Genomic DNA, 25,102 nt, shown 5'->3' with positions numbered 1-25,102 from the left:
TTTTCCCCTCCCGTGCAGCCCCGTTGGCCCCCACCCCATTCGTTAACACGCTCCCGTGAGCCCCCCGGGCCCTACAGCGGCCCCGAGCAGAGCCACCGAGGGAGCCTGGGACAGGATGAGGGCGCCGGCTCACCTTCGTGGCACCGGCTCCACGTCCCGGTCCCGGGGCTGCGGGGGCCGGGCTCCGTCTCGGCGCTGCCGGCGGAGGGGGTGCTGGAGGCGCGGGGTCTGCAGACGGGCACCTCCGTCCGGCAGCTCATCCTGCCTCCTGCGCTCGCTCCCCAGGGCCACGGCGCTGCCCTCCACGGCTCCACGTCCACCTGGGCCAGGCTGGCTCGTAAGGGGCCAGCTGCTGCGTTGGGGCATCTGGGCTGGGGCGCAGGGATGTCCTTGAGGCAGTTCTCCAGGCCCCGGAGCGGTGGCGTGTCCTCCGTGGCTGCTCCTGCGTCAGCCAGGGGCGAGTCAGCCCCCACCTTGCACCTCCGAGCTTCCCTTGCATCTTGCCAGCCCCCCGAAGGACCCCAGCCTCGCCGGCCTGCTCTCCAGCCGCGCGCGGAAGGGAAATGAGACTCCACCACCACGGGGGCCGGGGCCACAAGACACGGGGACGAGCGTCCTCCAGCCTACCCAACGGGAGACGCCTGCACCGCAGTTACAGGAGGGGGAATAGGCCCTTCGGAGCAACGAACATGGTTTCGACAGTCCGCTAATCAAGCTAGCCTTTGCTTTGCAAGGTTGCCGTCTGTTTGTTGCTCCTGGTAGCTCCCGCTTCTCTGCAGGCAGCTTTTAACTCATTGCAACACTGGTTTTTGGTGCAATCTTAAACTGGAAAATCCACCCCTAGGCCCCCAGCCTATTAGCAAAGCTTGTAGGTTCTTTGTTACCTGGAGAAAAATATGTGCTGGGCTATGTGGGATGCCCCCCTTTTGCAAATCCTAGGTCTGCCCATGGCAGCATCTATCCTGTGCGTCCTAAGGACGTGCGCTCAGCCCCGCCGAGAGCCAAAGAGAGCGGAGCCGAACAGCTGGAGGGAGGAAGCCACGGGCAATGTGGAGCGGAGCAGGCCAGGGTCAGATCCACGCTCCTGGGAGGTGCCGAGAAAGGCACGACCGCTGCGAGCGTTGCAAAGGACCTTTTGTTCCCTCCCCGCTCGGACTGGCACGCCTCACTGATAGCAGGAGCAGCTGCTGCTCTGATGGCCTAATACCGGAGAAAGGCAGAGGACAGGCGAACATGGACGAGCAGCTGCCCCGGGCCCCTGTGCTGCAGGCTGGGAGCGCTGAACTGCCCCGCGCGTCGCGACAGACGCCCCGCGCTTCCTGGGCCCCGCGCTGCGCGAAGGATGCAGACCTATTCATAGATTCATAGATTCACAGATTCATAGATGCTAGGGTCGGAAGGGACCTCAATAGATCATCGAGTCCGACCCCCTGCATAAGCAGGAAAGAGTGCTGGGCCTACATTACCCCAGCTAGATACACATCCAGCCTTCGCTTGAAGACCCCCAGGGGAGGGGAGAGCACCACCTCCCTTGGGAGCCCGTTCCAGACCTCGGCCACTCGAACTGTGAAGAAGTTCCTCCTAATATCCAATCTAAATCTGCTCTCTTCTAGCTTGTGGCCATTATTTCTTGTAACCCCCGGGGGGGCCTTGGTGAATAAGTACTCACCAATTCCCTTCTGTGCCCCCCTGACGAACTTATAGGCAGCCACCAGGTCGCCTCTCAACCTTCTCTTGCGGAGGCTGAAAAGGTCCAGTTTCTCTAGTCTCTCCTCGTAGGGCTTGGCCTGCAGGCCCTTAACCATACGAGTGGCCCTTCTCTGGACCCTCTCCAGGTTATCCGCATCCTTCGTGAAGTGCGGCGCCCAGAATTGCACGCAGTACTCCAGCTGCGGTCTGACCAGCGCCCGATAGAGGGGAAGTATCACCTCCTTGGACCTATTTGTCATGCATCTGCTGATGCACGATAAGTGCCATTGGCTTTTCTGATGGTTTCGTCACACTGCCGACTCATGTTCATCTTGGAGTCCACTAGGACTCCAAGATCCCTTTCCACTTCCGTGCCACCCAGCAGGTCATTTCCTAGGCTGTAGGTGTGCTGGACATTTTTCCTCCCTAGATGCAGCACTTTGCATTTCTCCTTGTTGAACTGCATTCTGTTGTTTTCTGCCCACTTGTCTAACCTGTCCAGGTCTGCTTGCAGCTGCTCCCTGCCCTCCGGCGTGTCCACTTTGCCCCATAGCTTAGTGTCATCTGCAAACTTGGACAGAGTACATTTCACCCCCTCGTCCAAGTCGCTGATGAAGACATTAAAGAGTATCGGTCCAAGGACCGAGCCCTGCGGGACCCCACTGCCCACACCCCTCCAGGTCGAAACCGACCCATCCACCACGACTCTCTGGGTGCGACCCTCCAGCCAATTCTCCACCCACCGGACTGTGCAGTCATCCAAGTCACAGCCCCTTAACTTGTTCACCAGTATGGGGTGGGATACCGTGTCAAAGGCCTTCCTGAAGTCCAAGTATACGACTCAGAGCAACACCGATGACTAGGGGCCCGAGAGGCGAGACTGATGAGGACAGGCGGAGAGAGCTTGGGCTATTTAGTCTGGAGAAGGGAAAAGAAGCTTGGGGGGGAGTTGATTTCATAGATTTCATAGACATTAGGGCTGGAAGGGACCTCGGGAGATCATCAAGTCCAGCCCCCCACCCAAAGGGCAGGAAGTCAGCTGGGGTCATAGGATCCCAGCAAGATAAGCATCCAATTTACTCTTGAAGGTGTTCAATGTAGGTGCTTGAACCACCTCCGATGGCAGACTGTTCCAGACCTTGGGGGCTCGGACAGGAAAGAAATTCTTCCTTATGTCCAGCCTGAAACGGTCTTGCAGGAGTTTGTGACCGTTCGACCTCGTCATCCCTTGGGGCGCTCTGGTGAACACACGTTCCCCCAGATCCTGGTGGTCACCCCTGAGAAACTTATAGGCGGCCATCAGATCACCCCTGAGCCTGCGCTTTTCCAGGCTAAAGAGTCCCATGGCTCTCAGCCTGTCATCGTAAGATCTGTTTTCCTGACCTCTGATCATGCGCGTGGCTCTCCTCTGGACTCTCTCAAGCTTCTCCACATCCTTTTTGAATTGTGGAGCCCAAAACCGGACGCAGTACTCCAGCTGCGGCCTCACCAAGGCCGAGTACAAGGGGAGAATGACGTCCCGGGATTTGCTCGAGAAGCATCTATGGATGCACGCCAGCGTTTTGGTCGCTTTACTAGCCACAGCATCGCATTGCAGGCTCATGTTCATCTTGTGGTCAATGATGACCCCCAAGTCTCTTTCTTCTGTAGTGCTAACCAACGTAGCACTGCCGAGCCTATAAGGAAGCTGCAGGTTTTTCCTCCCAAGGTGGAGGATAATAGTCTGCAACTCCCTGAAGGGTGATGACACGGGGGATGGAGACGTGGCCGTAGGGGACTGGACTAGCAGCAACAGCCTCAAGCTGCAGAAGGGGGAACTGAAGTTCGAGATGAGCTCTGAACGCGGTCCAGCGCTGGAGCAGACGCCGGACAGACACGGGGCTGGCATGCCCTGCAGCCTGCGCAACTAGGTCGGCCGCACGTAACACATGAAGCAGGGCAGCTGAGCCCCGGCGCCTCCCCTGCCCGGTGCCTGGGCGCTCTGAAGGAGCTCCGGCCGCACCCGAGCCCTGCTGCACCACCCGATTGCCCTTTGCCCTCTGGAAGGAAGATCTGGGGACTTTCTAGAGGCTAGCGGGGAAGGAGCTGGAGTGAGCATGCACGTGCCCGGCCAAGGGCAAAACGGAGCGTGCAAGGACATGGCGTGCTTTGGACCCCGGTGCTGCCCAGCACAACACAGCCGTCCACCCACACGCGCTTGGACTGGTGCATCGTCCCCCAGCACGGACTCACCATCCACGTACGAGCGCCAGGCTCCAGCATCCGCTGGCCTCGGCCCCAGGTCTCCTTCCACGCTGCGGGAAGCCAGCTTGCTGGGATAGTGGGGCACTTCTTTCTCAGAGCTGCCCAGGCCGGGGAGACGGGAATGCTCTGGAAGTGCTTCGATCTTAACTAAAGCAACAAAATCGACGTCAGTGCAAGGCTGGGAGAGCTGGGAGGTCCGTGGGGCTGTTGCCCCAGCTCGACCAGGGGCACCCCGCAGAACTCCTCTGCCTGTGAGCAGCGCTGTGCTAAGCCTGCGGCATCCTGGGCTGCATTGGTAGGAGCATTACCAGCAGATCAGGGGCAGTGATTTTTCCTCTCTCTTCTGCACTGGGGAGGCCACATCTGGAGTCCTGTGTCCAGTTTTGGGCCTCCCCCTACAGAAAGGATGTGGGCAAGTTGGAGAGAGTCCAGTGGAGGGCAATGAAAATGATTCAGGCAATGAGAGACAGGACTGGTGGGGAGAGGCTGAGGGAACCGGGGTGGTTTAGTCTGCAGAAGGGGAGACCGAGGGGGATTGAAGAGCAGCCTTCACCTACCTGAAGTGGGGTTCAAAGGAGGATGGACCTGGACTGTTCTCAGGTGACAGGACAAGGAGCAATGGGCTCACGTTGCAGCAAGGGAAGCTGAAGCTGAATATTAGGAAAAACTTTCTCATGATGAGGGTAGTAAAGCACTGGAACAGGCTCCCCAGAGGGGTGGCATCTCCATCCCTGGAGGTTTTGAAGACCTGGCTTGACAAAGCCTTGGCTGGGATGGTGTAGTTGGGGCTGGTCCTGCGTGGAGCAGGGGGTTGGACTAGATGTGACGTCCTGAGCTCCTTCCCAGCCCTCATCGTCTATATTTCTATGACTGCCACCACGGCCCATGGATGGGAGCAGCCCAGGTGGCAGCAGTGGCGTCCCACCCACCGTCCAACCCTCCAGCACCCACAGTGGGTGGGATCCACGTGGTGGAGAAGAGGACATTGCTGCTTCTATGGCCCACTCGGTCCTTTCTAAAGGGTCTCATCTGACCCTGGCCCCACAGTCTCAGTCTTTCCAGGGTCCTGACTGCAGGAGTGGACTGCATGGGGGCGAATCAATCACCACCGCTCTGGGAGCCTGTTCCAGTGCTTCACCACCCCCCAGTGAGAGAGTTTTCCCTAATATAATCTCCAGCCTCAACTTCCCTTGCTGCAGCTTGAGCCCATTGCTCCTTGTCCCGCCGGCTGCCCCCACTGAGACCAGCCCAGCGCCATCCTCTTTGCAGCCCCCCTGCGGGGAGGGGAAGGCTGCTAGTCAACCCCCCTCGGTCTTCTCTTCCGCAGTCTAGATCAGCCCATTTCCCTCAGCCTCTCCCCTTCCGGTGGTGGTGGAGGCCAGGCCCCCCGATGAAAACCCTCTTTACATTCACTGACAGCCATCCCCCTGCCATGCGCAAGGGCCGGCAAAGCCCCTACCAGAAACCCCTGCACCAGGCCGCGCTGCAGCTGTCTGGGGCAGCCCAGCATCGCCGAGCTGACCCAGCTCAACGTTTTCTCGTACCTTCAGTTTTCAGGGGCCGCGTGGCCAGCTCGGGCCCCCCGTGTCCCTCCGGCGTGCCGCCCACCGAGCATCTGCTGGCGGGAGTGCCGCATCGGCTGCGGACGGCCACGGGGATTTCCTTCAGACAGTTCTCCAGGCCCCGGAGCGGGGAGGTCTCGGCACCGAGGTCTGTATGATGAGCACAGGGGAAGCCAGCAGCTCACGGCCTCGGCTCCGTTTCCCCCCGGCCTCGCCCTGGCAAGGCTGCGGGGAGAGCCTGTCTCTGCCTGTCCACTCTGTTTGCCTTGCAGGGGCTTAGGATCAAAGGGAATCGGGCTGGAAGGGACCTCAGGAGGGCACCGGGTCCATCCCTCTGCTCACGGCAGATCCCTGCGTCCGTCCAACCTGCTCTTGAAAACTTCCAAGCGTGGAGACGTCACGACTCCTCCAGGCAGCCTGTGCCAATGCCGGGCCCCTCTCAGAGTCAGTTCCCCGTCTCCAGCCTCAGTTTCCCCTGCTGCAGCTGGAAGCTGGTGCTCCTAGTCAGTCCCTGCAGCCACAGACCCAGGGACACTGAACCCGAGTTCAGCTCCTGTGTCGCTGCTGGGGTGACCTCGGGGATCACCAAAACCCTTTGCTCTGAGCTACAGTTTCCGTGGGCAGGATCAGGTCAAGCCCCTGCCTCTCTGCTAGCCAGCCCTTGCCTTGGGTAGTTTTACCTTTATGGGAGAACTAATGGGGCAGCAGGGGGACTGCCTGAACGCCCAGCCGCATTTATCCCCAAACACTATGGTGCCACCTCTCAAATTGCTTCCCGGCTGGGAAATGCAGGCGTGGACAGGCGTAACATTCATAGCCTTGTGTCCAGCGGGACGGCGGAAGTTGTCAGGATGTGAGGGTCATCTCGGCGTGCTCCTATAACCATAGAGGTGGAGCAAAGCCGTGGTGCTCCAGGGTTAAAGCCGCAGTGCCGTAGCTCGCCGGCACTGCTGTAGCCGCGCCACTGACCTTCTCCCAGTGACCTCCACGCCGTCCCGGGGGGCCGCTGTGCGGGGCTGCGGCGGGGGGGGGCAGACAGGCGGGTGGGCCTGGCGGGGCTGGGCGACGGGGATGTCCTTCAGGCAGTTCTCCAGGCCCCGCAGCGGCGAGCTCTCCGCACCGACGTCTGCTCGGACAAAGCACAACCCCGAGCGCTGGAGGCAGCCAGGGCTTCTCCGGGGCTCTGAGCCGCGGAAACCCCCCCGGAGCACAGGCAAGGACAGACGTAACATTCACACCACCGCAGCCAAGCACCGCTGCCTTTGAAGCCACGCGCGAGGGGCCGGCTGTGGGGGGACGTGGCATGAACAGCCCCCTCCCCAGTGACTTTGTACCCGGCGGGCCCATCAGCGTATTTCTGTGGTGCCAAGAGACCAGAGATCCCGGGCAGCTTGCTCCTCCGTCGCGTCAGCCGTCGGGCCAAGGCTGGGACAGGTGCCCTGGTGCTGCCTGCTCCTCTCCTCCCCTCCCCGGCCCGACGCCTCAGGAGAAACCCGGGCCAGTGCTCCTCGCGTGAGCAGAATCGGGCCCGCGGGCCCGCCCGGGCCGGGGCAAGCAGGGGCTGGGCGGTTAGCACGTGCTGCTGGCACCTCTCCCTTGCACCTGAGCGTGTCAGCCCTGCACACGGCAAGACCCCTACAACAGCGGGTCCCTGGGGAGCCTCGTGCGTGCAGACCGCAATCCCGAGAGGCCCTGCGTGTCTGCGCACGGGTGCCACGGCCCTGGGAGGGACAGGGCTGTGCCCACGCCGGGACTCACCCTCTCCAGGCCACGCTCTCGGCGGGGCGGCCTCGGCTCCGGCCAGGCTGGACAGGCAGGCGCTGGGGACGGGTATTCCCTTCAGACAGTTCACCAGGCCGCGGAGAGGGCTGGTCCCCGGAGCCGGCTCTGCTTGAGAAATAGCACCGGTCCCAGCACAGGTCTGGGCCAGAGCCCCCGACACAGAGCATGCCCTCGGGGACGCCCCCAGGCTCTGTCCCATCTCCTCCAGGGCTCACGCTTGACCCCACGTCCTCACTGCTACAACCCCGTGGCACCCAGGACTGCCCCCGTGAGCCAGCACCGTCCCTACCTTCAGGGTACGAGTGCCAGGGCCCCAGTGGCACCCTCCACGGCGCCTTGTCCCCATCAGGGCTGTGGGTAGAGACGGGGCCGGCCGGAGCACAGGGCCTGCGTGCAGCCGCATGCTCCGCGCATCGCAGCCGGCTCTGCCAGGCGGCATCCTCCGTCCCGGCCTCTGTTTTCACTACAGAAGCAATGGGCATAATATCAGCAGCTGGCACTCCCGAGCTCAGGTTGCTATCAGCAGGGTCCCCGGGCTGCACCGCCGCGGTGAACGGGTGTGAGCGGGCAAGGGCACGTCCAGGCGCGGCACGCATGCCCACAGACTTCCGTGCAAGGTTTGCTCCCGGTGACCAGCCCGAGACTGGCGCGGGTCCGCGGGCCGCACGTGTGCTAATGGGGGGGCCTGTGCGTCCCCTTCGGAGTTCGGCTGCCCCAGCCCAAGCCCTGTTTGCTGCTGGGGCGTTGTTTGATCCGTGGGTACTGTCCCCTGCCTGGGTCCGGGCCTGGCCAGGAGCTCAGGGCAGGGTGGAGGTGCCGGGGGCAGGAGATGGAGAGTCCGGGGGCGGGTGCCAGGTAGCCCCTGCCCTGGGCTGCATCCCCACTCGCCCCAGGCACCGCCTGACTCTGCATGGCCCCACGCAGCGCGTCTCCCACCGTCGCTGCTGCCTTCGCCCGTGCACAGGCCCCGGAGACCTGCTAAATGGGAGCCGGACGTTGGAAGCCAGGCCTGGCTGGGTGAGCCTGCCTGCGGCCCTGTCCCTCTGCCCTGCTGCGAGGGAATCCCTCCGTGCCACGACCCCGCAACGATGCCCCTTCCCGGCTCCTCTCCTCCCCGGGCCGCGTGGGCTCACCGAGCCGGCGTGCTTCTTCCCAGCCGCTGGACGGACCCCGGGGCAGGGAAGGCGCCGTGCTGCCCTCCGTCTTCATTGCACCTGGGAACAAGCCGGACCCTCAGCCCTGCCCCTGCATGGTGGAGACGGCCAGGACAGCATCTCCTGCGCCCCCAGACCCCTGAGGACCCCAGGGCAGCTTCCCTGCCCCGCTCAGCGCACGTCATCTGAGGTCAGCGAGGCTGGGAGCCAGGGGTGGCCCCTGCCCGGCGGCTGGGCGAGCGGGGCGAGCCCTCCCAGCAGGAGGGTGCAGGAGCCGGGATGCACTCCCGTGGTGTCTCGGTTTGGGCAGCAGGGGATTTTCCAGCGGCCACTCCTGTGGTGGGAGTATTGCCAGCCAGCCCCGGACTCACCTTCCCCCCGGCAGCTCCTGCCCCGGGTCTCCGGGCACCGCTCTCCTGCTGCCAGGGCCCGGTGGCTCCCGGGGCCGTGGGGAGCTCCGGAGCCTGTTTCTGTTTCCACTGCAAGAAAGAAGGCAGAGTCAGCAAGGCAGGCTCAGAGCAAAGGTGCATTCCCACCTCGCTCCGCGTCCACCCGGCCTCGCCGGGACAACCGTGCCGCTGGGAGATGGCTCGGATGCGGCGGGCGCTGGACAACAGCCGATCCAGACTCAGCGCGACCCCGGGTGAAACAAGCGCTCTGGTTTAAGCCCACCGTGTGAACCAAAATGGTCACGGAAAGAGAGGAGGTCGTGGGAGCCGGGCAGGGGAAAGAGGTGAAGCCGTGATGTAGGACTCGGACTGTTCCCATGGGAAGGCGTTGAGTCACAGCCCTGCGGACCGAGCGACGCGGGGGGGATACTAGCGCAGGTGTAGGCACGACGGGCGGAGAAGGACTGGAGGCACCGTCAAGACGCTCGCAGAGGCTAGATTTTTTAATGAATCCAAGCACGAGGTGCGCGTTGAACTCTAACGGCTCTGGGACTAATGACACAATATCTCGGGGCTGCTTGGACTACGGTGTGTTTTTTGAACTTCATATATAATCGAGCACGTGAGTGTGTGTTCCAGTGGCTACTGTTTGGTTCTGCTTTGCTCTTAAACAGGATAGAAAAGCACAGACTCACAGGCAACGAGGGCTGGAAGGGACCTCGGGAGGTCACGTCTCGTCCAGCCCCCTGCTCCAAGCAGGACCGGCCCCAGCCCCAGCCACACCGTCCCAGCCAGGGCTCTGTCTTAAACACCTCCAAGGATGGAGAGTCCACAGCCCAGTACTGGGGTGCCACCCCCCAAGCTCCTGGCTCCTCTCTAACCAAAGGAGCATGCGTTGTATTCTGCGTGACGATGCACCGTGTCATCTGCATCCCCTTTTTCAAGGTCCTGGCAGAGCTGCTGTCCCCGGGCCCGTCTCCTGGAGGGTCCGTGCGGGCTTCCCTTGGGGACGGGGACCGTGAGGTCAGACACAGAGCAGCTGCATGGTGGGATGTGCTCCTCCCCTCGGGGACGGGGAGTTCCTGCGCTTTGTCACGGCCGGGATGGGGTTGCAACCATGAGGTCCCTGACCCCAAAGGGGTTGCTCCCATACGTAGCTACACCTTCCTCAAGTGCTGGCCATGCCTGCCTCGGTAACCCCCCGGCAGCGAGCTCCCGAGCGAGACGCCATGGGCGGAGAGCAGTATCCCACTCTACGAGGCACGGAGACATGCGCTCACCCCGCAGGGATGGGCGGCTCTCCCCTGGAGCCGGCGAGGGGGGACGCCGGGGCCCACGGACGAGGATTTCCTTCAGGCAGTTGAGCAGGCCTTGCAAGGGGCTCTCCTCGGCCGGCGCAGCTGCTGGGCACAGACAAACAGTCGCGGCGTGCTCTGCGGAGCCCCCCGAGACGGGCGGCTCCGTCACCAGCACCCGGCGGCAGAGAGACCGGGTCCCACGTCTCGTGTGCTCCTCACCCCGAAGACCCACGCAGCTGAGAGCGTATGCCCGGCCCTGTCTGATCATAGAGAAGTCAGAGGAAGCCTAGGGAAGTGGGGCGAAAGGGAGCTCCAGAGGTCACAGCCTGAGGCATGACCCCCAGACCAGCCCATCCTCTAAACTCTTGGTTAAACTACCACCAGCCCCGACACAGCGCCAGGCGTCACACCCGAACCTGCCCCCGGAGAAGCAGGAGGACCGCGGCAGCCAACTTCCGACTTCTATAAAAGGTTGTTAATATAGGCTCGAGAGATCCCAAGCCAAAGCTGTGCCCCGGTACAGGGGAAAGCAGCCCTCGTTTTCGTGCCCACAAAGGATGCAGATGCAAGAGCCGCAGCCCACCTTCCTGGCACCGTGGTGGGGCCCGCGGCACCGGCAGCCCCCTCGGCTCCCTCTCTCCCTCCGCGCTGCCGGATGAGCTGGGACCACCCTGTCTGTCTCCGGGTAGGTCGCTTGTGGTATCAGGCGTGCCCGCAGCAGCTGGCGCTGGAACAGACACATTTGGGGGGTTCGATGCTGCCTCGCAGCACTGCAAACCCCGCAGGGGCTGGGGCTTCAAAGGGAGGCTTTTTCAGGGGCGCAATTCATCCTGCGGCCCCCAAAATGCAGGCGGCACTTGGCACGGACAGAGGAAACCTCCGGTGACTGGCATCGTGCTGAGGGAAAGCTGCTGGGCTGGGCGCGGGGCACAAACCGAATCTCACGGCTTTGTGCCACCTGCTCTGATGCCATAACACCCTCAGGTCTCCTGACACCACTCTCTGGCTCCCAGGCCCTCGGCAAACACCCGCGATGCAGGAACCGATGGGTCAGCTCTGGAGCAGAGGGAACGTCCATTGCCGGCCTCTACCGCGTTTACTCCTGTCAGCCCAACCTGGTGCCTCCTACCTTGGACACAGGGCAGCAGTGGACATCGTCTTCCTGGACTCTCGGGAGGCCTTCGACACCGTCTCTCACCCCGTTCTCATTGAGAAACGGGGGGCTGCGGTGTCGACACCCGCACGGTCAGATGTGTCCCCAACTGGCGGGAGGGCCGCACCGAGAGAGCGGTGGGGGATGGGTCATGTTCAACCTGGGGGGACGTGGGCAGGGGGGTCCCACAGGGCTCGGCCCTCGGGCCCGCACTGTTCAACATCTTCATCGGTGACTTGGACAAGGGGGTAAAAAGCACCTGTTCACATTTGCTGATGACACTAAGACGTGGGGGGACGTGGGCACACTAGAAGGGTGCAACAGGCTACAATCAGACCTAGAAAGGTTACAGGGGTGGGCAGATGAGAATAGGATGGGATTCAACACTGACGAGTGCACGGTGCTGCACCCGGGGAGGAAGAACTGGCACCATACCTACAGGCTGGGGAACTCCCCCCTTGTCAGTGCAGAGGCAGAAAAGGATCTTGGAGTCATCCTTGATGCCAAGATGAACATGGGCCGGCAGCGTGGGGACGCGGTCAGGAAGGCCGACCGCACCTTGTCCTGCATCCACAGATGCATCTCGAGCAGGTCCAGGGGGGCGATCCTCCCCCTCTGTGCGGCACTGGTCAGGCCGCAGCTGGAGTACTGCGTCCAGGTCTGGGCGCCGCACTTCAGGAGGGATGTGGGCAGCATGGAGAGGGTCCAGAGGAGGCCACTCGCATGGTCAGGGGCAGCAGGGCAGGCCCTATGAGGACAGGCTATGGGACCTGAACCTGTTCAGCCTCCACAAGAGAAGGCTGAGGGGGGATCTAGTGGCCTGCTACAAACTAGTCGGGGGGACCAGCAGGCACTGGGGGAGTCCCTGTTCCCCCGAGCACGGCCAGGAGTGACCAGGAATAACGGTCACAAGCTGGCGGAGGGGAGGTTTAGGTTAGATATCAGGAGGTGCGACTTCACGGTCAGGGCGGCTAGGAGCTGGAACCAGCTTCCAAGAGAAGTGGTGCAGGCTCCTGCCCTGGGGGTCTGTAAGAGGAGGTTAGATGTACACCTTGCTGGGGTCGTTTGGCCCCAGTCCTCTTTCCTGCCAGGGCAGGGGGTCAGACTCGATGATTTGCTCAGGTCCCTTCCGACCCTAGAAACTATGAAACTATGAGACCATGATCCGCCCCCCGGGCACCAAGCCATGATCGCAGAGCTGTGCAAACTGCCTCCAGCCCCACGATCCCCAAGGTCCAGAGGAGCCATCCCACTGCCTCCAGTGGGAGACGGGCCAGGCCCAGCTCTGCCCAGGTGTACCGTACCTTCACCGGGGCATCTCCGCGCCCTCAGCTCCAGGCTCCCCTGCTCCTGCTCCTGCTCCTGCTCCTGCCTGGAGCTGCCATCGCAAGGGCTGCTCTCAGGCGTGCCAGGATGACTTGGCCTCTCCGCAGCAGCCAGGTCCCTCAAACAGTTCTCCAGGCTTCGGAGCGGGGAGCTCTCTGCCATCGCCTCGGTCTTCACAACTGATTCAGGCCATGTATCAGCCCCCGTCCTGCAGCTGTCATTGCTCCCTGAACAGTGCCGGGGCAGGGGGTCAGTGGCTCGTCCTCCAGCAGGGCACAGAGTTTGTCCCTACCTAATTTCCTAATTAGTGACCCGTCTGCAACCACGTCCTGTGCCCCAGGGCCGCCCTCTGAGACCTCACCCGCACCAAGTCGAGCACTGCGGGGGACATAGCATGGGAAGAACATCGTATGGCAACATATGTGTAGTGGTTATTGTGGGCATGCCCCTCAGCCCATGGACAGTAGGGGAAGAGCTGTAACATCATCTAAATGCTGCAGAAGCCCAGACAAACCATCACCTAAACGCTGCACAAGACAACCGTCAACCCTAACACAGCACCAGGCAGCAGACCCACACCCGCCACGGGGGAAGCAGGCGGCCGCGGCGGCCACGGTTGGTAACGCCCAGGCAGAGGCCGTGCCCCTGCTACAGAGGAAGGCAACCCCCCCAGTCCAGTCCGGACCAGGGGGTAAAATTCCTTCCTGCCCCCAGACGTGGTGTCAGTCTGACCCTGAACAGGGGGACAAGCGTCCCACACCCCGTGAGACACTGCCTGTCTTGCACAGCGCGGTAGAAACACCCTTGAGCTCACCGGTGGCTTGCCAGGCCCTTGTCTCCATCTCCAGCCTCTTCTGACCCTTGTCTCCCCGCGTGTCGCGGAGGCAGGTGGGTATCTCCTTCAGGCAGTTCAGCAGACCCCGGAGAGGGCTGTTCGCCATCGGTACAGCTAGGTTCACATCGGGATAAATATTAGCAGGTGTGAAAGCATAAGCAGGACAGGGCAGGGAGATGGGCCTGGATCCAGTTACGTTCAGTTGAGAGCTGGTCTCCTACAGTAAACCCCACTGAATGTCCCAGCCAGGGGGGACCGTGGGGCTGTTTGGGTCCTGTGAGAAACCGCATGGGCTGAGCCACCTCATGGCATCGGTGTGGTCCTCCAGGGATGTCGATGGGTGCAACCCAACAGGGGTAGATTATCTCCAGGTGTGCACACACATGTATTTACCCCACTGTCACTGACATCTGGACCCTATCGTGGGATCAGGAATAGAGAGATGCACGGCTGTCCTGGGGCACGGGGCCCTCATGTCACCACCCGGCCCAGAAGAGCCTGCTCATCTTTACCTAATGGATGAAAGGGGATGGATGAAACCCAAGCCGGCCTGACTTACCCCCGCAGAGGTTTCTCCCCGATTCTCCCAGGGCTCATTCACCACCAAACTAGGAAGAGTTACCCTGGGGTAGGGGTCTGTGCTGCCTGCCGCTACTCCTTCACGCCAGCATCGTGACCTTATGCCCACATCCTCAAGCCTAAACCTTTCCACCACCCTTCAGATGCCCGAGATGGTATCGCACCTACAGCACTGCCCTGGCACGTGCCAAGCTGCCCAGGCAGCTCGTAGCCCCTTGTACCCCAGACCATCACCCCGAGTAGTGCTCCCACGACTCACCTGCATGCAGGCTCCCCGGGGGAGATCCCCGCTCGGTGCCGCTGGTGGACACGGAGCCGGCGGGGGTATCCGGGCGGCCAGGCCAGCTGAGAGCCACGTCCACTGCCCCGCTGTCCAGGCCCGGGGGGTGAGGGGTCTCAGAGGGCTCCTCTGTTTTTACTGCACAGACACGGCCAGGGTCAGCCTGGGCTTGCATGCACGCATCCCGCCAGCCTGACCCGCGGCTCGCCAGGGCGTGCAAGGCCCAGCCTGGCCAGGGGCTTCTGCAACGCGGCTGGGGCGGCAGCGCGCCCTTACCGCCAGCCTGCTCGGTGCTCGTCGCGGCATCGCTGCCCCCGGCAGCCTCGGCTGGGTCTGCAGCGGCCTTGGGGGTCCCGAAGAGGAACTCGGGGATCTCCTTCACCAGCTTCATCAGGGCGCTGAGGTGCAGGCTGCCCCGCGGCTCCCCTGCGTGAGACATGGGGAAGCCCCGCGTGGTGACCCGTCCCCCACCGGATCTGTCCCACACCTGGAAACTTCTTACCTTCCTGGGTGCCCAGGGGGGACCCGTCCTCCTCCACCTGCCCCGGGTCCCCGGGCACATCCGCATCTGGGTAATCCCCTGGGAAAGCCCGTTCTTCTCCTGCAAAGGCAAGGGGCCTTCATGCACGGTTGTGATTTCGTGGACCCCCACTCTGCTTTACAAGGGAACAGGAGGTCTGGCAAAGCTCCCACTCATGCAGCCCAGGAGGCTCAGCTTTGCTGCATCTCTGCATCCTCGAGACTCGGGGCTGCTCTCGCTCCTGCTGCAGGTCGAGGTGCTGCCTCACTCCTGCCCTCTAAGCACCAGGGGCGATGGGCTTGCCTCCTCCCACGCCCAACTCCCAGCCTTGCCAGGGTTTGCAAGGGAAATGCTGTGCCTGCACTGGGGAGCTCACCCCCAACACGTGCTGGTTGTTAACGGTCCCTACTTGCTACCAGAGCAGTGCACAGAGGCAGCGGGGATGGGACCAGCCCCATGGCAACTGTCACCCAGGGGGAACCTTGTCCTTGGGCTGCAGAAGAGCAGGGTCCCTGGTGCTGGTGGTGCTCTGCCCCCCAAGCAGGCTGTCGTGCTCCCAGCCGGAGCAGGAGCACGAGGCTGGAGCAGCTGCAGCCCCATGCTACAGACCCTGTGGCCTCCCCTTCACCCCACCCACTTGCCAAAGGCCCCCCAGGAAACCTCAGCCGTGGACCAGGGGCTCATATTGGGCATCACGTGTGGCCGGATGTGATGCAACGTGATATCACAGGCACTTGCCCAATGATCCGCCTAATCCTCGGCCTCAGAGAGATGCAATGAAGCAGCAAACCCCAGTTAATTGGTCTGTGGGATAATCCCCCGCTGTGGTTTCATTTGCTCTGCAGGCAGCACAGACCCCTTAGCAGCACTGATAACTGGTCGCCCCTGCATGTTCCCCCATTACTTCCCTTGGGCCTGGCGAATTAACCAGCGTTTGCTGCAGCTGCGGGGAGCCCTGGGGGTGGCCCACTTACCTCCATCGCCACTGAGGTCTCTCCCCGCGGCGTCACTGGCAAGCGGCCTCCCCGCCGCTTCCTGAGGGTCAGTCAGGGAGAGGAGAGCCAGGGCGGGGACGGACTGACCTGGTGGGAACGGGACAGACGGGCACGGTGAGCCTTGCCCAGCCGGGCTGGCCAGGGACTCGTCAGCTAGGGAACGACAGCGGCCGGGAGCTGATGTTGCAGAGGACGGAGGTGACACCTATTCTTTGCACCCGACCACACACGGCAGAGCAAAGCCTGCGATCGGACGGTCCCAGCACGGTTTGCTTGCAGCACCGACAGGGCAGCAGGTGGGGACAGGCCAGCCTCCTCCACGCGGGCTGCAGAAAACCAGGGGTTGCCGGGCCCAGGTTTAGCGCCGCTCTGAGCCCGGAGGGGACCTGAAGGCTGCAGCATGGGGAAGGGCTGAGCCGGGTGCTGGGACCCCCAGGCAGGGGCCGCACCGCCTCACCTAGCGAGAGCAGCAGCTGGGCCATCTCCTCCATCACCTCCTTGTGCAGCGCCTGCTGCCAGCCTGCCAGCGTGGCCCACTCCTCGGCCGAGAACCGCACCGCTACGTCCTCGAACGTCACCAGCACCTGGGGGAGACGAGGGGCTGGGTCCAGAGCCTGGGGTGCAGACACCCCCAGGGAGCTGTGCCGCTCGCGCCCCGTGCTCTTATCCCTGCTCCCCAGGCACAGCCGCCACCTGCCGCCACCTGCTGCCACTCAGGTTCACAGTTTCATAGCTGGTCGGGTCGGAGGGGACCTGAGCAGATCATCGAGTCCGACCCCCTGCCATGGCAGGAAAGAGCACTGGGGTCAAATGACCCCAGCAAGATGTTCATCTAACCTCCTCTTAAACACCCCCAGGGTAGGGGCCAGCACCACTTCTCTTGGAAGCTGGTTCCAGCTCCTAGCCGCCCTGACCGTGAAGTCGCGCCTCCTGATATCTAGCCTAAACCTCCCCTCTGCCAGCTTGTGACCGTTATTCCTGGTCACTCCTGGCCGTGCTTGGGGGAACAGGGACTCCCCCAGTGCCTGCTGGTCCCCGCGGACTAGTTTGTAACAGGTCACCAGATCCCCCTCGGCCTTCTCTTGTGGAGGCTGAACAGGTTCAGGTCCCGCAGCCTGTCCTCGTAGGGCCTGCCCTGCTGTCCCCTGATCATGCGAGTGGCCTCCTCGGGACCCTCTCCATGCTGCCCACATCCCTCCTGAAGCGCGGCGCCCAGACCTGGACACAGGACTCCAGCTGCGGCCTGACCAGTGCCACACAGAGGGGGAGGATCACCCCCCTGGACCTGCTCGAGATGCGTCTGTGGATGGAGGACAAGATGCGGTTGGCCTTCCTGACCGCGTCCCCACACTGCCGGCCCATGTTCATCTTGGAGTCAGTGATGACCCCCAGATCCCTTTCCGCCTCCGTGCTGACAAGAGGGGAGTTCCCCAGCCTGTAGGTATGGTGCCGGTCGTTCCTCCCGAGGTGCAGCACCGTGCACTTGTCGGTGTTGAATCCCACCCTATTCTTGTCCGCCCACCCCTGTCTCCTGTCTCCTGTCTAGGTCTGACTATAGCCTATTCCTCCCTTCTTAAAGAGGTTCCCCAGCATCGAGGTAAGACTGACTGGCCTATAGTTCCCAGGTCCTCCTTCCTCCCCTTTTTGAAGATGGGGACCACGCTGGCCTCTTCCAGTCCTCCGGCCCCACACCAGAGCCCACGAGTGCTCGTACAGCCGTGCCGGGGGTCCCGCAAGGACCGCAGCCAATTACCGCACAACTCAGGGGGGGAGATCATCCAGACCCGCTCGCTTGAACGGCCCCGTGCCGCGGCTCAGCTCCCAGGGTCCTGAGAGACCTCTCGCCCGCCTGCTACAAAGAAGGGGCAGAGCAGCAGGATGGAAACCAAGCCCTCTCCCTGCCCCTCCGGGAGCCTCTCTGTCCGCCCCCAGCCCAGCCAGGAAGGGGCAGCGGGAAGAGGTGTGCACGCCTGACGGGCCCTGGAGACCGGTCCTGCCGCACGGCCGCGTGTGCCGCGCCGCCCGGGGTCACGGGAACCAGGCGCCGCACGTTCACCGGCAGCTGGGCTTTTCCCACACCTGCATCCCCAGAGCCGGTCTGAGCTAGGGAGAAGAAACCCCCAGCCCAGCGTACAGAAGCGTGGCCTGACAGAGCCAAGCAGAGGCCTCGGTGTGGGTGCCCACTGCCACAGCGCCGGGGCGCACCGGACCTGGCTGCGGGAGCAAGGAGCCCGGGCCCCGGAGCACGCGACACGGGAGCTGCTACACGGCCAGACCAGGGGTCTGCCTAGCATGCCAGGGGCAGCGGGAGCTGGCCGGAGCCGTCCGCCTGGTATGTGCCCATAACCTATAACCTGTTAAACCTGTAACGCCTGCTCCTGGCTATTGTTTATTGTTTGAGGATTTAGCTACTTTACATCTCGGCGCTGAGGGGCGTTCGGAGAGTCTTTGTTGCACAACAAATGGGCGCATCTCCAGCAGGGGCAAGTAGCGACCTGCAAGGCTGTGACTGGGAAGGGTTGTCCAGGGCCGGCTCTCACGGGCAACCGCATCACAGCATCTGCTTGCAAAATGGGTCGGGTTCAGAGCGGGGGGCTCTAACCTTGGGGAAGGGCTGTCCCAGAAGGTGCATGGCCTTGCAGCTGAGCCCCAGCACCCAGCTACAAGCAGCAAGGCCCGGACGGCCTGGGGAGCGAGACAGGCATTGGGGAGCAATGGGGGGCTCTGGCAGTGCTTCCTGCAGGCACGCAGCTGAGTCCCAGGCAGCTGAGCATACAGACAGACCCTCCATGCGAATGCAATTCCCATGCAAGGAGACTGCATGTGCAGATCCCCTCCCAGCCCAGGGAAGGTGCAGGGGAGAGCACGTGCATTCATCTTATTAGGAGGTGCTAATGAGGAAAGCTGGTTGTCAGGTGCTTTAATTAGGCAGGGACCCCACCTGGCAGGACAGCCCCTAGACAGGCGGATACTTCACAGCACCGTGGAAGCCACCCTGCTCCGGGGTCACATTTCCCTTAGCAAGGAGCCGGCGAACCCCCGGGCCGGGTGCTCACCCGCACCGCGCCGGTCCAAAAGACGGGGGCTGGGATCACAAGTCCGTGACACGACTGGATGCCGGAGACCAGGGAATAAACCCAGACTCAGTACAACCATCCCTTGTCCCTGCTGCCTCATGCCCCCTGCTCCAAGCCGGCTCTGCCCAAGGCCTGGCACAGTCATGGTGTGCTTGCACGCCCCCAGCCGGGCACAGCCCACGGACACGTCCGTGGGGGCACAACGCCGTCTCAGGGCTGACGGGACATAACCTGCTCTGCATTTGCTGGTTGCCTCCCGCCCTGCTCCATGTGTCAGGTGGTTTTAAGCCTCCCCCAGAGGCGCTGGGTGCTGCTGCAGCCCGGGCTGGGGATGGGGCCGATGCCCCTCTGGCACCAACCCCGCAGGGTCCCGGCTGGAGGGTCCTGCCCCTGCGCTCAGGCTCAGCCCGATGCTGCACTGGGGCAGGAAGGGATTTCCCCCCTGCTCAGACTGGTCCGCACTGCAGGGTTTTGCCTTCCCCTGCAGCGGGGGCACGGCCTCGGCCTGGGGTCTCTCGGGCCCCCGTTAACACCCCTTAGGTCCAGATGGCATCGGGCTGTCCCTTGCTCCCACCACCACGGTGAGTTCCTCGCAGCCCCTGCCCAAGATGGGGAGAACCAGCAATGCAAGGGGCTTGTGGGGGTCCACCCCCATTGCAGCTCAGTCTTCCCACGACGTAGCCAATCTTCCAGGGACCCGTGGTAGGTGAAACAGGGCCACGTGGCGTGGCAAAACCCGGGGGTGCCAGGTGCTCCCAGAGATCCCGGTCATCGTGCCCCTCCGCGCAGGGTCCGGCCGGCTGCGCTGCCCCGGCAGAGGGGACGGGGGACCAGACGTGTGCAAGGCGTGTGCTGGGCGCTGCGCGGCTGGGGTGGACGCCCAGCTCACGCCTCTGACGAGGCCGGTCTCTGCTCGCCCCTGCACCTGTCAGCTGTGAATAGCCCGCAGGCTTTGCGCCAGGACCTGCAGCTGCTGCCGGCCCTAGCTGTGTCGCATTTATTTATGCAGCCGTACGAGGGTGAGAAAGGACCGATGCAGGGAGTCAACGCGGCGTCACCTGCTTGCCGAGGTGCAAAAAAGATCCCGGGGGTCCTGCCAGCCGCGTTCCCTCTAAGCCGCGCGGCGCGCGCGGCCGCCCAGGTGCGCTCGTGCCACGGCCGTGCACGTTGCACAGCTTAGAGGGAACGCCGCCTGCCAGGGACCCTCTGTAACACAAAAGGGTATTAGGAGCCCCAGCCAAGGGGAGAGTCCCCATGTGCAAGGCGCTGTACAAATGCAGGGGCCTGCCGACATCCGGAGCACGATTCCCACAAGGAAAACACTCAGGCCACTCCGAGTTTGGTGCTGAGCTAACCGCGACGTGCGGCCTGCCTGCATGACCTGTGCTCAGTCCGGCACAGACCTTCCCGGGGCCACGCTCCCTGCCCCACAGAGCACCCAGATGGCAGAGAAACAAAGGCCGAGTGCCTTGCCCTGCCTGGTGCCCGAGCTGGGAGCAGAAGTCACACGCCTAGGTCCCTCCAGGGTCACCCGGCACCAGGGCTTGTCACACCGGGGGAAAGGACAGGGCCCCTCTGTGCTCAGGGGAGCCGGGTGCAAACTGCAGGCACAGGCTGGCACCTGCTACCGAAATGCACTCGGCTCCTGGCTACCGTGCGGAAAGTCCAGGAAAGCTACGGGGAGGCACTCAGGGGCCCTGGGGAGTGCACGGTGCTTGATGCCATACCGGGGAGACGGAGGAAGCCCTGCGTCGGGGTCCCGACACTATGCACCTTCCCCTGCCAGGGTCCACAAGCGCCGGCAAAATGACATTTGCTCCCGTTGAGTCCCTCGCTGCTCACGGAGCAGGGCTGTCCCGGGCACGGCGTGCCGAGGGGCTGCTTCATGGGCCCCTCGGGGCATCCGCCAGATTCACGAGCCGTTCACACAACTGCGCGCCCTCCGACGTGCCATTAGAAGCTGCGCAACACAAGCCACGAGCCCCGCAAGATCCCACCAGGCAGGGCTAATTAGCTCTAATCACAGTCCCCTGGGCGGTCTCTTAATGGGCGCGGAGGGGGAGAGGAAAGGCTTCCTGCGAAGGAAGTTGTGCAGCAACGGACAAATCCGGGGTAAAAGCCAGCGGGTCGCCCAGGACCAGACTTCGCAAGGGAGCCCTGCGCCCAGCCTGGCACAGCTTGGCACCTGCTACCGAAACGCGCTCAGCTCCTAGCTGCCACGCGGGCGGTCCAGGCGAGCTGCGGGGAGGCACTGGGGGGTCCTCTCCTCCACCCCGAGGAAGACCTGGCCAGGACCCCCCCACCCTGATCAACTCCAGGGCACTCGGCCTCTCCACCCCCGGGAGAGCGCTGGAGCCACGCACGAGCAGAGCCCCGTCTCTGCCCCTGCCCGCCGAGCTCCAGCCAGCGCAGGTGGGCAAGAGGCGACCAGGGTCAAGCTCAAATTCAAAGACACGACCCCCAGGGCCGGACAAGGCCCATCGCCTACGCCCCAGCAGCACCCCCCAGGGCCCCAGCTGAGCCGGCAGCCGAGACCGTGACTGCATCAGCCCCCCGCTCCCATCACAGCACCTCCGATTCAAGGCACCCCAGCTGGCCTCCGAAGCCGAGGCAGCCGAGCCGGACAGAGGCCAGCGCCGGGTTTGCTTCGTGAATTCAGGCAAACTCCTCCCGGGGGTCCAGTGCAAACAGGCCCCGGCTGACCCCCAGCCCATCCTTACCTGGGCAGCATCCGTCCTGTCAGACATTTTGCTTTCCCAGGTGGGAGCCAGGCAGACCCTCGCCTCCTGCTCGCTGCCTGGGCCGGGGGGCTCTGTGCGCCGCACCTCTGCGGGGATGGACCCGCTGCGAGCGGCCAGGCTCCCTCGCCCAGTGCTTCAAACCCGGGCCCCACGACCCTCCGGCGCGGCGCGCCTGGGAGCTGTAGTTCCCTCCGCGTGGAGCCAGCTGGCATCCAGCGAGGGGGACTACAGCCCCCGGCAGCCCGCACGCCGGCTCCCTGGCAGCCAGGGGAGCAGGCCGCCCGCCTCCCCTTCCCCAGGCAGGGCTGTGGCCAGCCACAGGCAGGGGCTCGCTTGCCTGCAAGGGCTCCAGTGCTGCTGCGTGGGGTCCGGCCCAGGCCCCGTCTCCCGCAAGGGATGCTCGAAGGCAGAGCGAGAGACGAGGGGCACGCAGGGGAAGGCACCCCGGCCACCCCACCCAGCCACCGGCCTGCCTACGGCAAGGGGTGCCCCAAGCCTGCCGGACCTGCCCTGCTTCCCGGGGTGACCCGTCTGTCCCCCCGGCCCCCGCGCCGTGCTGCGGCAACAAGCAGAGCCCGCTCCCGCGTGCAGCAAGGGCATCGGGAACCCGCCGGGCCTGGACGAAATCGGCCGCTCCGTCTCGCTGTACCTGGTGCCGCGTTGCGGCCCCGCCAGCCCAGAGCGCGGAGGGAAAGAAAAGCACTTCCCACATCCCGCAAACAAAATGCCGTCTCTGATGCGTGCTGCCCCGGGCCCCGGATAATCCCACAGCACAGCAGCCACAATGACCCCCTCTTGCGAAGCCAGTCTTGCTCCTTGTCCTGCTGGGACAGCTAGGGGACAGTCCAATGGCTCTTTGTTCCCAAACTTTTTAATGACTCTTTTGTCACGTGTATACTTATCTTCGCCACAGCTATTTCTACTGCTACGGGCAGGCTATTTGCATAATAAAGTGTTCACCATTGGGTCGTTATGCAAAACCCTATGTGCACACACTCGGGCTGGCGGACTTTGCTATCACCTTTTCTTCCTGCGCATAGTGGTTTTTATGGTTACAGGCAAATGGAGAGAGAGCGGTGTCAGTGCCTCCTCCAGCCGTGGGGCAGGGAGCCGGACAGAGACCTCTCCAGGCTTGTCCATCCCTACGGTCCATGAGTGTACCCCCGGAAAGGCGTTGTGGGACTGGGAGAGGAGACAGCAGCGTGCCAGGACTGACCAGGTGGGAATTCCCCCCATGGGAAATGCTGTTTTGCCCCCAAAGCAAGCCCGCTGCCTGGGAACACGTGTGTTGAAGAAATTAGCCCAGGGCTTCGTTCAGATATGGCTGCAGGCACTCGCCTGGCTGTCATGCTATGACATACAATGCAATGCAGACACCCCAACATTGCACGGGAGCGAGGATCGTGCCACTGGAGGCATCACAGCCAGGGACCACCAAATGCAACGGTAGGTGGGCAACGAGGGAGTTGGGGCGGGTCCTGCTTGGAGCAGGGGTTGGACCAGACGTGACCTCCTGAGCTCCCTCCCAGCCCTCATTTTCTATGACTTGGGCATGTTCAAGTATATTTGTTATAGTAATAAGAGTTGGGATTCCCATCTACCCCTAGGCTCTGTAACAGCGCTTGAAAAGCACAATGCAATGCGAGCGTGTTACAGAACTGCTATATACCTTGGTAGAGACCGGGTTTAGAGGACATTTTCATCACCAAATTTACCTTGCTGCCATTCTGAGCCTTGTTCAATAGCCAGGAGTTAAACTCCATTTCATGTCAAAAGCCTTGTATCCATGAGGGAACTTGCCCGTGGCCAGAAATCGGTGCAGATGAATTAGTCCTTAAGACTGGTTAACTGTGAGCAGAAGGGGTCCTAGTTTCTCTGAGCCTAAAATAGCAGCAGACCCACATTCGGCACATGCTCACCTCCACCCACGACAATAAGAGAAACTCAGCAACGAGCCGTTTTCTTCGTGCGCGTGGAGCCACGCTAACCAGAGGGAGGACGCGGGCGGGCCTGGGGACAGAGGCTTTGCTGACTCTCGCCAGGGCCAGCCTGGTGCTCGAGAAGACCAGAGGAGCTCTGGCCGAGGCTAGAGCACCGCCCTGCAACAGGGGTGACCGGGGGCCACAGAGCCCCGTGGGATATCGGCAAAACGCAACCTGCCGTGAGTCACGGTGGGTCTGGTACAGATGTTCATTATGGCGCTCTGACCTACAGCGCTGAAGTCCGAGGCCGCATCCATCCAGGGTTATCTTAGAGCAGGGTTTGCCATTTTTATGCAACTGCCTATTGGTCACAGCTGCAGAGCGTCTTCTGTGCAGCTACCGTGCAATAAGTGTAACGGCTGTACCTGGCTGAACCATTTGGTTTAGCTTAGACTTTAATTTGGCTCCAAATGAGTGTTCATCCCCCTACCCCTTTATCATAGAGGCAGGGGTGACTGGGTCCGTATGCCACCCCAGGGAGCCCTGCGCAACTGGGCAAGGCCGGCCCTGAGCTCCTTCCATCCGGAGCTGCCCCTTTATTGCCCAGGAAACTGCTCTGATGCTCCAAAGCCAGAGCATGCTCACTGGAGAGTGCAAGGAGCCGTGCGTCCCGTCGGAGCTGGGTGCAGCGCTCTGGGAGGAGGCCGAGATCCGGAGGCCTGCTGCACCCTGCCAGCCCCAAGCCTCTTGCCCCATTGTTGCCTGAACCCACCTGTGCTAAGACTACTGCTACCCTGCTCTAGTTCCTGGGAGAGTCTGCGCAGTGCTGGCCCCCTGGGAATGCTCAACCTAAACAATACACAACGTGTACAAGCGCCCCCAGAGACGAAAAGCAGTCGAGGTTACACATGGGAGAACCAGCCACCCTGGGCAGATTTCCCAAGGGGCATTATTGATCCAGAAAGGCAGCCCCACATCAGTAGCAGAACCAGCCTTCCTGCTCAGGGCACCAAAACTGCTAGTCATGTCTGTGCCCTGCACTGCACCACCCTGAGCCCTTTTCACAAGCCTTCAGAGCTGCCGACCATGCAAAGACGCTGGACTTTGTAATGAAACCTTGCAGTGATTCTCAGCCAGGTGGACACAGCCCCCTGGGGTGCCCAGAGATCCTTTCAGGGTACTGCAGGATGAAACACGACATTAGCCCCATGAGGTGCGCAAACACGATGCGCAAGGTAAAACCTGAGGATTCATGTAGGAATTGGAAACACTCAGCCCTGCTGTGGGCTTTCTGAGTTCTTTACAACACAAGAATGGCACTATCATTTTTCCGGAGTCAAAAAATGAGTGAAAACCAAGAGTGAATTTCCCAAGGGGAGGCCTCGCCTCTAACAGGGGGTGCCTTGAGTCTACAAAGGCTGAGAACCACCGGTTTAAACAATTCTAAAATTGCACAAAGAAGTTGCACAGAACTCATGAAAACAATCGATTCCAGGATCTATCAGAAAAGTAAGCACCTTTACATAGCTGATACTCAGCACTTAGCAGGTATGGTT

The 25,102-nt window shown here is 62.4% G+C and overlaps 1 protein-coding gene across 8 annotated transcripts; it reads right to left on the bottom strand.

Moving 5' to 3' along the window:
- Positions 1-268: 268 nt before the first annotated feature.
- Positions 269-22,411, bottom strand: LOC149865223 (KRAB domain-containing protein 3-like). 8 transcript variants are annotated; one of them, XR_016442423.1, is made up of 19 exons: positions 21,604-22,406; positions 16,264-16,390; positions 15,786-15,893; positions 14,794-14,892; positions 14,568-14,717; positions 14,271-14,429; positions 13,412-13,546; positions 12,576-12,824; positions 10,702-10,845; positions 10,101-10,223; positions 8,803-8,910; positions 8,411-8,491; positions 7,567-7,740; positions 7,254-7,382; positions 6,465-6,621; positions 5,478-5,645; positions 4,491-4,583; positions 3,922-4,080; positions 269-442 (listed from the first exon to the last, which is right to left on the bottom strand). XR_016442423.1 is itself a non-coding variant. In XM_090048059.1 (17 exons), the coding sequence occupies exons 1-16, from the start codon at positions 21,628-21,630 to the stop codon at positions 5,480-5,482; spliced, it is 2,136 nt and encodes a 711-aa protein (XP_089904185.1). In that variant the 5' UTR covers positions 21,631-22,408; the 3' UTR covers positions 4,628-4,727; positions 5,478-5,479. The 8 variants fall into 8 exon arrangements, 2 of the variants coding, with proteins under 2 accessions (XP_089904185.1, XP_089904186.1); XR_016442425.1 differs by having other exon boundaries at positions 10,101-10,220; positions 21,604-22,401; XR_016442424.1 differs by lacking the exon at positions 4,491-4,583 and having other exon boundaries at positions 21,604-22,407.
- Between the last annotated feature and the right edge of the window lie 2,691 nt (positions 22,412-25,102).

The sequence above is a fragment of the Crocodylus siamensis genome, chromosome 5, assembly GCF_052110815.1.
Source record: "Crocodylus siamensis isolate JL-2025a chromosome 5, ASM5211081v1, whole genome shotgun sequence".
NCBI lineage: Eukaryota > Metazoa > Chordata > Crocodylia > Crocodylidae > Crocodylus > Crocodylus siamensis.
The sequence above is the reverse complement of the archived record's forward strand: the minus strand, read 5'-3'. Positions and strand labels throughout refer to the sequence as shown.